The 17,826-nt window shown below is 39.5% G+C and overlaps 1 protein-coding gene across 1 annotated transcript; it reads right to left on the reverse strand.

Moving 5' to 3' along the window:
- Positions 1-1,158: 1,158 nt before the first annotated feature.
- LOC119723574 (DNA replication licensing factor mcm7-B-like) lies at positions 1,159-14,376 on the reverse strand. The gene is made up of 17 exons (XM_038194296.1): positions 14,235-14,376; positions 13,644-13,723; positions 13,110-13,274; positions 12,253-12,383; positions 11,202-11,382; positions 10,604-10,665; positions 9,602-9,782; positions 9,057-9,134; positions 7,524-7,605; positions 6,869-7,000; positions 6,544-6,627; positions 5,668-5,879; positions 4,726-4,907; positions 3,553-3,636; positions 2,630-2,798; positions 2,380-2,489; positions 1,159-1,556 (listed from the first exon to the last, which is right to left on the reverse strand). The coding sequence occupies exons 1-17, from the start codon at positions 14,263-14,265 to the stop codon at positions 1,355-1,357; spliced, it is 2,166 nt and encodes a 721-aa protein (XP_038050224.1). The 5' UTR covers positions 14,266-14,376; the 3' UTR covers positions 1,159-1,354.
- Positions 14,377-17,826: the final 3,450 nt, after the last annotated feature.

Genomic DNA, 17,826 nt, shown 5'->3' on the forward strand with positions numbered 1-17,826 from the left:
TTTCACGTGGTAGTCTTAGCTACAAGCCTTTACCAACATTACCCCAACTTAATATTACATAAAATCTTTTTATAAACTCTTTTTTTGTAAAATTTATTTCCGAATAGGTGAGGGCAGGCTGACGTCATCCGATGAAAACATCTGCACACCAGTTTTCATCGGTTCCTATGTGTTAACCATTTAGCACTCCCGACTAAGAACCATCGAGTTTGAAGAACATAGGTCTGGGAGCTAAAGCCAATGTAAACTATTCCTGTATGTCTGCACCCACCTATAAGCACTTTGACATATCCAAACCTAATCTAATGTAAACGATTTTCGGGCAGTAAAAACCTTTTTCTCAGAAACAAAGTAAAAACAGATAGAACCACATATTTCATTGAAGAGGGTCTAAAATTGAAGTTTATTGGGCTCATTAAATGAACAAAACCTTCACACTATAGTTATATTAATTAAACAATGTCAACAACAAAGTAGTTTTCATTGTGATACATGTACAACACACTAGCTAGAGAAACACATTGTATCTAACTTTTCATGAAGCGAGACATTTGTACAATATTATGACATCTAAACCTTAATTACTTCCAGTCCATTAAAAAATAACCAACGACTGATTTCTCTCAACATTCTTTAATCTCTTTTTCTCTTTTTAGGTCTTAAACAAATTTTGGGTTGGGCAATTAACTCCCGAGTAACGCAACCTCCCACCGTTTGATAAGTCATGCAGTCAGAAATTCCCATAACTAACAGGCAAGTCACCAACAGTCAGATCATATTTTCGGTAGGCACTAGACTAGTCAAATTCCATCAACATACAAAAGCAGGTGACTGGCAGGTATAGCTGGCTTACCAGTCTCCTACAGTCAAAGCATAGCTGTATCAAGTTACATAAACAGTCACAGCCAGTCAATCCTGCTTTATGTATACAGGGAACAGTCAACTGTTACAAACACTCACTCGATTTTGACTGCTGTGATGGCTTTGTTAAATTTGTCACATTAGTTCAAGACAGTGCCAAATCAGAATGTGGATATCACTTAAATTTACTTCAAAGGAAACACCTATTACTCCGAAACTTCTGAAAGTTTAAGTTTGCAGTACAAATCTATATACAAAAGAAGCAAGACTTTAGATCCAAGGGGGAATTTTTTTTTTAAGGTAGGGGGCTGGTAAATTCAACAAGTTTAAATCTATGTACATGTAACTGTTAATTCTGCTGTAAGAATGTGTCTGTTTTACTCTTTGCCCCTCCACTAGATGCACTTCTGATTTTTTTTTCTGAGCATTTTTTTCCTTGTCAAATTTCTGCACTTAACAGTCATGAAATCGGGCCTGAAATTCTCCAACATGACTAGACGAACGTGATCTTGGTTCTGGCGTTGTTGACCTGCCACACGTTCAGCTCTTCGTACGCGTCCAGGGCCTCCTCAAACTGGTCGTTGGTGAACCCCTTGGCCAGGCAGGTCTGGCGGGCGTCGGCAAACTTGACGCTCTGCTTGCCCGACACCATCTCCCGGATGATGCTGAAGACGACGTCCTCTGATCGCTGCTTTCTGTAAAACCAAACAAGTAAAAAAAAAAATATTAATAGAAAATAACAATTTTAATCCCTCAGGCTATGAGATTAATTGTATGCAGAATATTAATATCAGTGTTATCTTGATTCCGTCGATTCACAATGCAGTGCACCACCAAGAGTTTGCCACGGAGAGTTCAATTTTCCCAGTGCATTGTGGGAGATGGTCGACAAATTCGCAGGGCGGGAGATTTGAAATCGTTAGTGTTTTCCGGTCAGTAGCTTCGTAAGCGTATGATTCGAGTATCTGTTTGCCCTTTTCTTTTTTTTTATCAATATGTTGGGTTTTTTTTGTAAAGCGACAGAACACTGTGCCTAATCTATAACAAATTAGCTCAAGTCTTCTGCACTGCATGCGTATCTTTTGAAATCATATTGGTGTAAAATCAAGTGGTGACCTAAACTGTTTAATGTGGGCAAAATAACATGCAAACGATGCTTAAATGTTTGGGTTGCCCGTTGGTTGCCCGTTAGTGTGACGTCACAGGTCACACGGTCAATGCCCCCAAGTGGAGAGTGGCTACCGTAGTAAAGTGTCTTGCCCAAGAACACAAGCAAAATGTTGAGCTGACTTTACTGGCACACTTATTTTGGACACGAAAATCATTGGAGAACACAGTGTGCTAGAACTTTAGCACAGTGGCCACTTGTCTACAGTGGTCACTTGAACAAAACAAAACAGTGAAGGTTGTTGTTGTTTTATTAATCCGAGCGCCCACTTTCGTTGAGCTTTCAATAAGGATACCAATTCATGAATGATAAAAAGTGACAGAATTTTGGTCATTGAGGACAGTTCTCACCTTCCTGTTACTTCTTGTTGGCCATGCAGGGATTCCTTGGACATCTCCATCAACCTCATCGCCTCATTCACGTCTTCCTTCTCCACCACGTCCACCAATCTCAGACGAGCCTAAAAGAAATCAGGAATACATAAAGGGATTATGGGACTATACCATAACATCTCATAAACAGAGAATTCATGAGAAGTAAAAAACGAGGAAATCAGCAGAGCCGAGGAAAAGTTGCATGCCTGCTTGCGGCGAGACTTACCAGAGCTGTTGACAGACGCAGGATTGCCAGTAGTGTCCTGGCTGACGTGAATGTAGTATCCTTGCTCCCTCGGGCCTCTTTGCGCATTTCTACGTACGCTCCCGTGATGTAGTCTGTCAGGCTCTCCGGAATGGCTGGGACTTTGGTCTGGCACAGAGCAATGTATCGACTGTACACAAGGGTGAAAAAAAAAAATATTTATAATGTTTCAATGGAATCCTTGAATGGAATCATGGAATCCTTGAAAACGTCCAATGTAACTTCACTTTCAGACTTAATACTGCCGTTTCTAAGAATATTTTAACGCTGTTTTGTTTTTATGCTTATGCAAATTTTCATATTCATGAGTAAAATTTCAGTGTTACAGCTTCAGAATAACAAATTTGCCCAAAAGCGTCCTTTTAATTGTTGTAAATTTTCTTTTTGAGATGCTTTGGGCTAAATTTCTACATAACTGCAACTCCATGAGAAATATTTTCTCATAAACATTTTCGCTGAGCTACATTTTGAGTTAATCTTTGTGTATATTGCCCCTAAATTTTACAATGTGGGCCTAAAATGACATGTCAGCAATAGTGACCTCAGGTGTCGGGAAATAACAAGGAAATTATAAATACAGTATACAATAAACACTCGAGATGAACGGAGGTACCGTTGCGGGTATTTCGAGTTATGGGGTTATTCATGTACATAATGTCCAAGAGAGCTTTGTCTAGGACTTCGACTATTATAACAACATAGGAACATATTGACAATGCACTTAGCCGTAGCTCTGGATGACCTCATACATTGTAATCAGCTCTGGCAAAGGAATGGTTTTGACTTGAGGTCGACCTCTGGTTTCATAAAGGTTTATCGACAACAAAGTGAGAGCTCAAGAGCCACCAGCGGTTGATAGACATAATGATATATTTCTGACTTACCGCATGAGGTTCATGTTGAGCGGAGTAAACTGCATCGGCGGCTGTGTGTTGTGCTGGTGTACGTAGGTGATGTGCTGGGCAAGCCTGGGCAAAAAAAATAATGACACATAGTCAGGATAAGGTACAAAGACATATATCACTTTTCATGATACTATACGCTCTGAGAAAAAAAGAAACGTGAGTGCAATTTTCTGTGTCTCATAACTGGATTGTTTTGCTGGTTACAACTCTATGTTCCGACACCCCTATGTTCCGACTGCACATATATGCCTATTCCTAACCCTAACCCTAACCAGGAGTAACACAATCTAGGTTGTCTAAACATAGGGGTGTCGGAACATAGAGCAGTCACCGTTTTGCTATGGCATGCAAAAGTATGTATAAACCGGTTCAGCCTAAACAGCCCTTTACGATGTTGTACAGGGTCTGATCGTATATGACATCAAATACCACGCGCCCACCCAGTTTCCCAATGATCGGTCACCATTGCAGTAGGCAAGCATTTGGTTCGCAACCACAATGCGTTGTAAACTGGACAGTTTTTAAGGCATATTTTCAAGTAAAATAATTGGAAATCTTTTATCAAATGGCATAATGGTCACTACCTGTGCCTGTACTGTTGTCATTATCGTGCCAACCCAACACTGGGTGTTGGCTCTGTTTTTCTCGCAGTTTTTACCGTCCATCACAGCTTTGAAGGCTTGTCTACTACCTACTGCGCGCGGCGCTAAACGATCTTTGCCTACTACAATGGCGACGCTGACTTTCCAATACCCGGATGTAGACCGGGTCACGGGGGTTAGTGAGAAAGCCCTCTAACGGCATTCAGGTTTTCCAAGTATTTGTGATGTGATCAAGCTAAATGAGTCGTTTGTCTACCCTGGTCATTTTTTTTTTCTTTTACAGATTTTGAAAAGACCACAATCTCAGCATTACTGCTGTGAAAACCGCATGCTGGTACCATCTTTAGTTCAAAAAATGATGGAAGTCGGAATACCAAGAGATGTGATGAAGTGATGTGATAAAGTGGTTCTATTTTGGCCTGAATCTCCAAAATGAAAATTCCCGACAAAAGACTAATTTAGCCTGATCACATCACATTTATGCATTAAGAAATTGTTACACCGGCACAAGATTTTGTCTGCAAATGATTTTCTGTCGTTTGTCTCTTACCTTAGATCGTTCTCCCTGTCAGGCTTATCCTGGATCAGCCAGAGCAGATCAAATCGAGACAGCAGAGCAGCGGGGAGCTGGATGTTGTGCTCAATAGACTTCTTGGGGTTGTAGCGTCCGTAGGCGGGGTTAGCGGCTGCTAGGATGGCCACGCGGGCGTTCAGGGACGTCATTATACCAGCCTGGAAGAGAATAACACAATTTTAAGCCAGACCTGAAATAGTTTCAAAAGTAAGTTCCGATATCATGGCACCGCTAAGCATGCAGGTTTCTGCTTACAGAGCCTCTGCTGATTTCACAGAGATAGTAAGCAGTCAGCATAGGCTTGAGTTGGTCAACTTCAGTTTGTTTTAAAACTGTGATGAAACAATAGTTGTCTCCAAGAATTAAAGATCTCTTCAAAAATTCAATTTTTGTTTTTCTATTAATACATTTTCTACTTGTATGATTTGTTTCAACCAAAATACCCCTTTTTTTGATGTCAGCAACCCTCTGACAATTTTTTTTTTTTTTTGAGCACAAACGGATCAACTTTGCGAGCAGACTGGCTCCTAGTACATTATCAATATTGATTGTGAGGTGGGAACCAGCCTACCTCGCGAAAACGGAAACATTGTCTGGCAGCCAAAAATTCAAAAGTGGCAAGGGAATAATTCAATAACTCGAATTATTGGCTGCCACCGTTCTCACGGGGTAGGCTGGTTCCCGCCCCACAGTCAGTATCGATAATGTACGGACTGAAGACCAGTCTGCTCGCAAGGCAGATTTTATTTAGCCCAAAACAAAAGCCTTTTCTCAGAGGGCTGCAGGCATCCAAAAAGGAAAAAAAAAGGGTTTCTGTTGGAATAAAACATACAAGTGGAAAAAATATTAACAGAAAAACAATTTGAGGCGTACAGGGAACTTTACTTTAAATGGGCCCTTACAAGTTCTTGGCTTTACCTTTGCAATGGATATGGTCTGTTGCTCCATGACCTCGTGGATGGCCGTCCGGTCCGTCTCGTTCATCTTGTCAAACTCATCGATGCAGCAGACGCCCTGGTCGGCCAGCACGAGGGCGCCGCCTTCTAGGACCATCTCGTTGGTGATTGGGTCCTTCATGACGGCGGCCGTCAGACCGACGCCGGACGAACCGCGACCAGTAGTGTACTGACCTGAAACAATTCAAAAACCAAAACAAATTGTAAGGATTTCAATCCAATTTTTATTTGGTAAACTTATACCAAACTTTCAAACAAAATTCATATTGTTTGAAGAAGTACTCTTTGATAAATAAGCGTTTTGACACCCCCCACCCTGCAAAAATATATGTTTTAAAACTGCTACTTTTCAAGCAATATACAAGTTAATTGCTTTTGAATGAGACTTTGAATACAAAATATTGACCTGCGTATAGTTACGGAATAAGTACTTGATAATTCTGAATTACTCGTTCCCCGAAAAATGATTCAGTTCTTGCTGGGCAGACTGGTTTCTGTCACCCTATCAGGATCGATAATGTAGGGACTGGGAACCAGTCTACTCGCAAAGTGGAGTTGTTTATGTGCAAAAGCAAACAAAAATTTAAGCTTTTTTTTTTTTTTTAGAACAGAAGATTTTTTCAGATAATTGAAGACTCCCAAGCATAAAAACAAAAGTAGGTGGTTGTTGTTGTTTTTTTAAATAAAACATATAAGTTTGAAAGTTGTCAGGAGAAAGTTAACTTGAATTTGTCAAAGCACACAACAGCACATCTTTAAGTGATTCGGGTGACACCAGGAGGTTCCATGTAGGGTGTTCAAGACTAAAGTAAACATTTCTGCATCAACAGCTTCTTACTTCTTGGTGCCAATCTGTCGATGTAGGACAGCAGCTGAGACTTGGCCACACCGGGATCACCCATCAGACAAATGTTGATGCTCCCTGAAGCAACAAAAACAAAGAAAAAAATATTAACTTGTCTGAATGAAAAAAATTAATGAAAAAGCCGGAATTCTGGCTATAGCCGGAAAAAAACCTTACATTTTCACAAATTTGACCATTTCAGACCAAGTTCATTCTATACTGTTCCAGTATCCAAGACGTGATATATTTGACCTTTACAACTCTCTCATCGTCAATGCAGTGCAGTTGTATGTGGTAATCCGTAACACAGTTTACCCACCTCTAATCTTCATCCCTTTGGGGTTGCGATCCACCCCGCCTACTAACAGCAGCAGCAGTGCCTTCTTAACGTCTTCGTGGCCGTAGATCTCTGGCGCGATGGAGCAGGCGAGCTTCTCGTAAAAATCCTCCTCTGTTCATTTACCAAAACAAATTGTGGAGGAAACTTGACTTTAAAATGGTGGATTAATGGTGATTTTGAAGAACCAATGGTGATTTTGAAGAATCAGTGCTGATGTTGAAGAACCAGTGCTGATGTTGAAGAACCAATGGTGATTTAAGAATCAATGATGATTTTTCTGAAAAAAATATGATTTTAGGAACCAGTGGTGATTTTTAAGAATCGATGATAATTTTCAAGAATCATGGTGATATTTAAGAATCATGGTGATTTTTCAGAATCCATGTTGGTTTTTAAAAACCAATGGTGATTTGTAAGAATCCCTGGGGATTTTTAACAATCAATGGTGATAATTGTTCAGAATCAATGGTGATTTTTAAAAACTATTGGTGATTTTTAAGAATCACTGGTTCTTGCATGCAATGTGCGAAAACAGTGTGTGTACGCAGTGCGTGCCACTCATGGAGCTCTCAACAAAATTCTCTAAATGCAGTCTTGGAGCAAGACTAACATTCATACAGCGCCCTCTACTGACCTGCGATTTGTTGGATTTCGTCGTCGGTGAGCTCCTTCAGGCTCATCTCCTCCTCCGCAGCTTTGTTCATCTTCACAATGTGCTGCAGCAAAAGTAAAAGACGAATTTTGTGAACTTCAATTCTTACCAAAGCGTTTAACACAATGATTTGCATGTAAAAAAAAATGTTGGAGCGCCGTATAACTTTCACATCACTTTCAAGGATGAAAAGCAAAATACGCTCCCGTTTGCTGTACGCAGACTGGGAAAATCAGAGACATGACCAGCGTGATGTTCTGAGAAATAAACCATCTGCTGATGTTAAAATTCTGACCAAAAAAAAATTACACTGTTCAAAGATTCCATCCTCCATAAGCTAATATTCAAGTTCCATCTTTACATTTTAGATTATTTTTAAAAATATTTTGAACTGGGTAGCCCATTCAGTGGAATCCACTGGTCTCCCATGGGGCCCAGTAAAGAGAAGACAATGAAGAAATTACAGTTTTAGATGTCAGAGGAAAACCCCAGAAAAATATTCTGAGGAAAACCCACGGCATCAGGTAGGGACTGAAAAAACAATCCACATATTGGCCCAGGTGGGAATCGAACCCGGGTCACAGTGGTGGAAGGCGAAGAAAGCACCGCTACGCCAACCTGAGTTATGTCAATTCCAGCATTGTGAAAGGAAGTGCTATGTCAGTGACAGAGCAAATTACATGAAATGATCTGAAACTCCTAGTCTGTAATCTCCTTGACCATCGCTAGATGATGGATAAGATTAGGAAAATACTTTTTTAAGTTTATTCACTGAGCTCTCAAAGATGTACTCTCCATGCAATTCTTGAGTTTCACCTCGAAAAATAGATTTGTTGTTTTTGTTCTCAATTGCTGTTTTCCTTGAGATATTAAAGTTATTCACTTTTGAATGAGACACTGAACGTAAAAAATCCACCAACGTTAAGTTAGGAAATTATTTCTTCCCAAAAACTAAAATCTAATTATTGGCTGGCAGACAATAATTCGGCTCTCACAGGGCTGGGAACATTTGTGATCAAAATGAAATTTCTTTTTTCAGAGGGTTGCAGACGCCCAAAATCGGAACCAAGTAGATTTGTTTTTGTTTAACCCTAACAAAACTCAATCCATCAAACCCCAACAGCATGTTTTGTTGGAATCTGTCAGGATGGGTACATTACCCCTAAACTTACAGTCTTTTACATTGGGTTGGCACACCTCCAGAATCAAAGTCAGAAATATGTGTGTGCAGTTTCCCATATGGTGTTGGAATTTGCCAGGATGGGTATGGTTCCTAGTAAATCATGCTGGGGAGTTAGGGTTAAAGAAAAGATACAAATTGAAGATTCGTTAGGAGAAAACAAATCAACTGTTGAAGAGCACGGGGTCACTGACATAACAGAACGATGGAATTGCCCATTACTAAAATTACTGTACCAAATGTGACTTTTCTACTAAATGTAAACCCCCCCCCCCCAAAAAAAACCAACATAGTCTGTTAAAAAATGCCACAATGTCCAGGAATTGGTTACTTACATGCGCCTCCATGTATGTCTCCGACAGCAAACCTTGGGCCATCTGTCTGAAGCCGACCCTCAGCATCGGCAGGTAAACCTGGTCGCAAGTTAAGGCCAAAATCTTTTTTTTTTCCAAGTTTATCAGTCCCATATAAAGCTTGATAAAAATGACCACCAAAGTGCACACTGAGGAATGGGAATGATTGAAAACCCAAAGAGAAAAACTACCAAAAAAAAAACTATGGCACAATTTTGAAAGTTGTGGTATAAGTTAATTTTTTTCCCTCAACATTTGTGTCAGTATATAGAAAGCATGGTGATTGGATTAAATCTGAGGTTTGGGGTTGGGTTTTTTTGGGGGGGGGGATGTTTTGGTTTTTATTTTTCAAAAGACACCCAAAAAACAAATGACAAAAACTTGGGAACAACTTTCTGAACAAAAAATCTTACACCCAAAATATTTCCAGTTTAAGCCTCACCATCTTTCTGTTTCGGAAAAAGGATCAACAATCAAAAATATTTTTAGGTCTAGAATCCCGCCTTCTGGTGTTCAGAAAAGGATACCCCAGTGACTCCGATATGGTCGCCAGGCTGACAGCATCGGGTGGTCTCTCCTCTTGAGTAGATGGTCATGCTGCGGGGGATGTGGCCCACGGGAACCTGGTCGCTATGTTCCTGGATCTTGACCTCCTGGAACTTGACAAACTTGGACCCCCGGGTCTGGAGGTAGAGACGGCCGCCAGATCTGGAAGACCACGAAAAGTTGAATTAAGATTAGTAAGATTTGAGGCTAAATAATGAAAGGTTTGCGGAAACACCATGTGCGAATTATTTCTCAACTAAGAGAATGGTTCTGAAAAGAACCAGAGGTATAAACTCGACTTTCCGGTCAGTATGCTCCGACCGTCTTCAGGAATTAAGATTGTTACACAATCAAACAAACTTAGTCATTGCAAATACCTAATTTTTGCAAGCAATTGCAAGTTGCAATCAATTAACAATCTTGGACAATGGAAATTAATACAAATTCATCATTTAATTGCAGATAAAATATAAACAAGTGACAAAAATTCTTCATTCTAACCCCCTGGGCCCTTTTGGCTAGAAACCATCCTCAATGCGGGCAAAATCCTCCAATTTGTCACCACATAAAAATTGGATTCACCCTCAATCCTCTGAAATCATCCGTTGTTTCTTTCCGTTCATCTTTTTTTATATTTGCTATTTAGCCTCAATCCTCGAAATCCTCCTATCCTAGAGGATTTTGGAGGACTGAGGAGAATTAGGTTAAGACATATTTTGTACGATCTGGGCACAAGTTTCGTCAGACAATCTAACAAAGGATTGTTAGGCTACTCTAGGTGACTATTTAGCAGCCCGGTACCATCACCGGTCACCAACAGCTGTTCACATCATATCGCAGAGCAGGGAGCCAGAGAGGTTCCGTGACGACGTTTTGACAAGAGACGTTTGCAAGTTGGCGTGCGTTACATCACGAATAAACCGCAAGTCGATTGATGGTCCTTGCCGAACTCGCTGTATTCTGTCAAGTTTTTAATAACTCACTTGTTAGCTTGGCAGGCTTGACTTGGGCACATCAGTAATGGCATGAAGGTAGGCGAGCCAATCTAGAACAAACAGGAACTCGGTTGATAACATGCACCACTAAAGAGTAATTCTGGCAATCTCGTCCAGAAACAAAGAAGGATTTGCTGATTTGCTGACATTTTTATAGTGTAAATCTAGCAAGAATTGCACTAGAAGTTGTTTCTTTCTTCGTTTTCTTTCTTATAAAGGGTCGTTGCACAAATAAGGCCACATTTAAGAGCGGAAAGTATGTAGTATCCAGACGCCACTTCTTTGGTTGTGTACAAAGTCTACGAAGAGTCGAATGCATTTTCAAAGTATTTTCTAACAAAACTGGAAATGTTTCTCAGTCCCAGATTCATGTCTTCTCAACATTTTTGCTATGAATGACTTTCACTGTGATAAGATATGATGAACAAAGTGGCGTCAGAATGCAACATTCTTTTAAGAGGCAATAACAACATATTGAAATTCCAAGTTTTCCATGGTTTTGTTATTTGAACAACATTTCAGTATTACTGAAATATCATCCAAACCTACAGTCACGTTTTCAGATTTCTTTTCATTTTGCACTTACCGGTTGATAGGTCTCAGCGCCGCACTGGTCGCAGGTGTAGGTGGCCACGGTCATCATCGGCTTGACCTCCGTGCAACGGGTCACAATGCCGCGGACCGACGCCAGCTTGCCGATCTTGTCGGCTTTGACGTCCCGGATCGACAGGGCTTTCTGTTGACTCGGCACCTTGAAATAGATCTCACTGGCCAAAGACAAAACAAAAACTTGATGAATTAACTCTTTATTATTTCGACACTTTCAAGTCAATCCAATTCTAAGCAACATTTAGGTCGAGCAAAAAAAAATAAGAAGTTTCTCGTCTGAATTTCTGATTAAATGAGGCAGGCAACTTTTTTTTCTCTACCCCCCCCCCCAAAGATGGTGGATTTTCCAGGATTGCGGATGGATTCTTCCATTTTCTCAACTATTTTGCTGATACAAAAGTGCATCCAAAGGAGCCATACGCCCTTCTACATGGCTGCAATTTTGTTGGAAACAAATAAAGAGTGAATATATTGACACTAAATGTGCAAAATATATTGCAAATGTATGAATAAAAAAAAAAAATTGGAAGTGGGCAGGGACGAGAAACTGTTAGAACTGATCCCCTTAGAACTAAGATCCAGAATCACCCGTTATCTGCACATAGGTTTCGGTGGAAACACTTGTTCCTTGCATCGCTCATTAGTTTAGAACTAGACCTAGGACCAAACACAAGTTCTGGTAGGAACTAATTCCTTTGTCTACTGATCGCTTTAGAACTAAGATCCAGAACCACTTACTATCTGCACATAGGTTCCAATGGAAACACTTGTTCCTTGCATTGCTCATTAGTTTAGAACTAGACCTAGAACCAAACACAAGTTCTGAAAGGAACTGATTCTTTTGTCTACTGATCCCTTTAGAACTAAGATCCAGAACCACTTACTATCTGCGCATAAGTTCCGGTGGAAACTGGTTCCTTGCATCACTCATTAGTTTAGAACTAGACCTAGAACCAAACACAAGTTCTGAAAGGAACTGATTCTTTTGTCTACTGATCCCTTTAGAGTTAAGATCCAGAACCACTTACTATCTGCGCATGAGTTCCGGCGGGAACTGGTTCCTTGCGTCCCGGACCTCGCCAGGGTTGGGGCCTCGCAGGCGCTGCTCCATCAACAGCCTGTGCTCAATGTACACGTCCAGAGCATCCTTCTGTATCACCTGAAGATGGGGAGACAAAATGAGAGCTTTCATTACTGTCTTGCACTTTTTCTTCAAAATGGAACAAAAACCAGAACATCTTTTCACAGGGTGTTAAGTACCGGTAGGTGCTCTCTCTGTACCAAGAAGGCTTAACATTTGGATGTGGTAATGACTTTTAGTAAAGAAAAAAGTTGAGATCAAGCAATTAATTAGAGCAAACAAACGAACAATTTCAATTAACCCTCCTATGCAAACGTGCATTCTGTGCCAAGTCATCCTTTCAGTCAAAATCAATCCAGTGACTGTTTTCAACAATCAAGAGCTCCCAGCCTACGTCGAGCAAGATTCACTGGCTGTGACTGTTAATGCAACTTGACACAGCTATGCTTTGACTGTAGGTGATTGATAAGCCAGCTGTGCCTATCACTTGTCTGTATTTGTCTGTTGACTGAATTTGACTGGTCACAGAGCTTGCTTGAAATATGATCTGACTGTTGGTGACCAGCTTGTGTAAAAGGCATGGCAGGGGAAGAGGATCGATTTTTGGACTGTCTGTGACTGTTCAGATAGCAGGAGGATTAAAGGAAAAAAGATTTTCAATTTTATGTGAGAACGCGCAAGTTTTCTCCTGACAACTTTGAAGTATTTTTCTTCTTGTATTGAATACTTGTATTGAATAGAGTTATGGACTCTCAATACCACTATTTTGGACAAAGCAAAGTTAACATGTATGAAGTTTGTCACCTCTTTCTCCCTATAATCCGGCAGTAAATCAAAGACGGCGTCGGCGAACAGCTTGGTGTAGCGTCGCGTGTTCTCCACGATGGACTCGGCCAGCTCGGGATCGATCTCATTGACGTCGTCCAGGTCAATCGTCAAGGCAACCTGCTCGCGGTGGGCAAGGGCAATCTGCATCGACAAATAATAATAAAATAAATTATTGATGGCAATCAATAACGACAATAACCCATGGTCAATGATGATTACTGATACATTGATTTTCAATTCAGATTGAAGTCATGAAAACCCACCATAAAATAATTGATAATTTATTGAGAACAATCAATAAACAATAGTCAATGGTCATTGATGATTATAAAATTGACAGTTTTCGTGACTTTTTGATGTCATGCAGGACAATAACCTGCTGTGCAATCAAAAACAATCATGACCGTAATCCATGACCAACAATATTCAATGGTTATTAAATGATGATCAGTAAATCAATAAGTTTGAAGACTATGCACAAGTGAGCATTTTTTTACTTGCGTTACTCACCAGTTGTCTGGCATACTTGAAATTCTTTGTGCCATCATCTCCCTCATTGTAGAAGTCTGACATAAAACTTCTACACTTTTCTATAAAAACAAATTATACAACATTGTAAAATGTAAAACATTATTGCGAAGAAATTTGTAAAAAAGCATTTCACAAAAACTTCGACAAACATGATATTGATAAAATCAAGTGGCAAACTTTGTACTTCTTTTTGCAACTGAACATGTCGTTTGTATTGTAAGTAGTTATTTGCAAAATTGCATAGTTGAACACATGTAAAATGATCAAGTATTTTTAACAGTTTGTGACATTCCCCTAATTTTGGCTTTAATTTCTAAAAAAAAATTAATTGTGCAATTGTGCGTTCATACACGGTGGGTCAGTTATGACCAATATAGCATAATTAAGAGTGAGACATGCTCAAACAATCATTGTCAACACTGGGAAACTCTTTTACCAAAGTCACAATTAAATAAAAAATATTACGTTTTATTAAAAATTAAACATCATCTGATCATTGACCACTTGAAAAAAATGCCGGTTAGGTTGACAATAAATTGATCAAAAGGCAGCAGTTTTCAAAAGACAGACCTTTCTCGGCGATGTAGTCTTTCGCAGGCATGATGAATAACAAGCTGAGGTCTGGAAATCGAGTTTCTGGAAACGAACTTTGCCTTTGGGAAAGAAATTCACCACCAAGTTTCACCAGCCGACAGAAACCCGTGCAGCAGCAGAAGTTGTCAACAAAACAAACGTGGCGCGAAACTTGGTCACGTGGCAAGTTAAATGCCCGACCCGCGAGATCGCTGGTACACGACCGCACGATATCCACTGCACAAAAAGTCGGGATTGTGAGAACCAGTTATAATGCTCTACACAATAAGTACATGCGCATACAGAAATAATTGTCTTGTTTGCGCTATTTCCACCTTTTTGTGAAAAGAACTTTATCTGACTTTTTGAAGAAAATAATGCACTCTTTTATAATCAAAATCCGCTATTTGTCAAAGAAATGTTGAAATAATGGTAATTAAAATGGAAATCGACTGGGATAAAAAAAATATCAAGATGGAAAATTTAATCCTACTTCATTTCCTTAAAAAGCTACTTTTTTTAACCGACACTCCTGGGCTTTGAAACACCTTTTGAAATTGTTCGGCATGAGTTTTCTGTCATCATGCATGATTTTTACCCCCAAGAACTTACCAACTTTCTGTCCAAATGAACAATCATAGAGTTTACTGTCAAATTGTTGTCCAAATCATTTAAATCTGCATATGGCCACGTGTTCTGGGGCAAGACACTTGACAGCAGTTCTTCTCCAACCCATAAGTCACCCAAGAGGAAAAAAAGAGATAGCATTTATCTAATAGTAATATAGCCTGGCGAAGTACGTCAAGCATTTGAATATACCAGTTGTCATTTCTGTGGGTTCCATTTTGTCATGTTAAGTTCGTTCGTAAGGATTGCAGTTGGACACAAATAATCACAAAAGGCCCAAGAAAAAGATATGAAAGAGAGACACAATTTTAATGAATAACTTTTTTTCAATTCATTACATTCTTTATTCCATTTTCCTTCCAGCTTTTGGATGATACCGCCTCACGGTTAGACTTGACTCAAGTCCAAATACATGTATTGGCAGTATTCTGGTCACAAGTAGCCTCAATTCCAGTGGGCTGTGGCAGTTGAATCATGTTGCCGCTGCAGAACAGCCACACTAATCCCAGTATCTAGGCTTGTATCCAAGTCTAAATAAGCACGTACCCTCCATAACTACAACATCACAAGTCAACAATCGCACAAATTTGCTATAGCGCTCGATAAAAAAAAAATTTCTTCATTATATATTTGCAAGATCAAAAATTATTTTTTGGTCGCCAATACAGTACATATAAATATTCTCTCTCTAATTAATAATACTTATTTTACCCATCAGAATGTTATGTTACCGTGACAACAGTTGTCACCAAATCTGATGAACTTTGGTGGAAAGAAGTAAATGCAATGTGTTTTGATCTAGCCAACAAGCTGAAGGCCTTGTTCGCCAGTACCCACTGCCTATATCTAAGGGTGCAATGCTGTATTAAAATTCCCGCAGACACCAGTGCTAAATGCCCATACTTCAGCCACTGCGCGTCATGACAATGGACCGATCTAGTAAGCACCGCCCCATGGTGTTCGGACCAATCACAGCCGTGATTTATGTCCGACGTGCGTGCACGCGCGTATGATGCGCGCGGCAGGAACATGCAGCGTGGCGTTGGAGCTGAGAGGAGTACGTGTTAATTTGCCCACGTGCGCACTGGGCGGAGCTTACTGGATCGGTCCATTTGACGCACAAAATGCCGATGCACCTGGCAGTTTGTAAGAGGTTACGTCATTTGAGAGAGACCTATTAGAAACCGCACATGTAAACAAAGCATGACGTCATCACCTACTTTGCAGGCATGACCAAACGAATATCTGGTCAACAAATTTGTAAAAACTACTTTATGTGATTACCATTATTATTACTTTTTGATACACAGGACATATTGCAATAAGAAAGCAGTAAGACCGTAACGTGAAAACAAAAGTACAACAATAATTATTATAACAGCCGCGATTAAGTCAATAAAAATTGACACTTTCATACTGAAATATATTTCCACAAAAGCACTTTGTGTAAGCATGTTTTAACAAAGAAAACAACAAAAATCAACACACCTATATATTTTCATATTTTTTTTCTTCATTTTACGAATAAAACCTTGAACATTCTGTATCTGGTGGCCCAAAATTTCCTTCCCATTAAATATTTACATATTTGTAATTCCTACTAATCTTTGTCCAACATTTCAAAATACTGTACTTCTAACAAGTTGTGCACATAAAGAATTACACAGTAGATTCATAGAATCAATTTAATAGAATTATGATTGTGATCAAACAGTATTTCACAAATTCTCAGCTAACAAATATTATTAATATGAATTTATACATTATTCCCGGCAACGACCAACATAGTTGCTTAAATAATATCGACAACTATCTTGAACATGTAAGTAACTCCACCAAAACCTTAAAAATGTTAGTCTATAGATAAGATTTGAGATTTGATTAAGAGGCAAAATATAATGTTAAATTAAATAAAAACTGTTATCGATACAAAGGCCCATGTGCTATCATACTGAGGGTTTTGCTAACCGTTTTAGAAAAATGTGTTATGTGGAAGGGCGGATCCAGAACTAAATTTAGGGGGAGGGAAGGGCAAGAGGTCTTGAGTATTTTTGTCCAAAAGGGGAAAGAAATTAAGTATATGATATGGTGCGCTATTTCCACATTGTAATATTAAAACTAATAGGTATGTGTAGCAGATAGCTTGCGAGCGATGTACGCAACGTTTTAATGTATTTCCTGAAAATTAAAAAATAATAATGATAATTTAATAATAATCCTTGGGGGGGGGGCATGGTCACTGTTGCCCCCTCCTTGGATCCGCCAATGTTTATGTATAACGAGCAATGACAGTTATTACGATTATCAATAGACAGGAGGACAAACATCTGTAAATATATTCAATAAATAGTTGTGATGCTGGCATTCACTGTTAATAAATTAACATAACAAAACACACCTCAAAGATGGCAGCTGAATGCAATCAGTCTATGCTCAGTCTTACACACAAAGTTTGGTTTATATACGCTTTGCATCAGATTGTGTAGCAAAGATTTCAAATACACACAACACACGTCACAATATTATGACAGCAAGGGCACGTCTCAATAAGCCTTTCTGCGAGTTAAATTTGAATAAAATCTGGAACGCTGACTTAATCCAATGCTTTGCACGTTTCAACTTTGCATTCTCCCGACCAAAGAGACTGTTACTATATCATGTGATTCGGGGCAAGCCTTATGATAGCAGCCCCCAGCTCCGGCATGGGCTGTTGTCTTTGTGCCATTCTCAGCCATTGTGAACAATGTATTAGCGCTGAGCATCTCTTACGTAGTAACTATGCAAGAGCTTGCCCCGAATCATGTGATTAGCAACAGTGTTGCTAATCACATGATTCGGGGCAAGCTCAGTGTTTTTGGTCAGGAGAATTCAAATTTAAAATGTGCCAAGCATTCTGAGCAAGTCAGTGTACCAGATGTTTTTCAAATTTAAATCCCAAAGGGTAAACGGTCACTTGCAAATG

The sequence above is a fragment of the Patiria miniata genome, unplaced genomic scaffold, assembly GCF_015706575.1.
Source record: "Patiria miniata isolate m_02_andy unplaced genomic scaffold, ASM1570657v1 HiC_scaffold_17, whole genome shotgun sequence".
NCBI lineage: Eukaryota > Metazoa > Echinodermata > Asteroidea > Valvatida > Asterinidae > Patiria > Patiria miniata.

What these genes read in the sequence shown, in the direction of transcription:
- LOC119723574 (XM_038194296.1), bottom strand. Translation starts at nt 14,265, where the DNA reads ATGCCTGCGAAAGACTACATCGCCGAGAAAG. An exon ending in TCAAGTATGCCAGACAACTG is followed by an intron (nt 13,275 to 13,643) that starts GTGAGTAACGCA and finishes TTGTCGATGCAG; the next exon opens with ATTGCCCTTGCCCACCGCGA. An exon ending in CGAAATCCAACAAATCGCAG is followed by an intron (nt 7,001 to 7,523) that starts GTCAGTAGAGGG and finishes GTAAATGAACAG; the next exon opens with AGGAGGATTTTTACGAGAAG.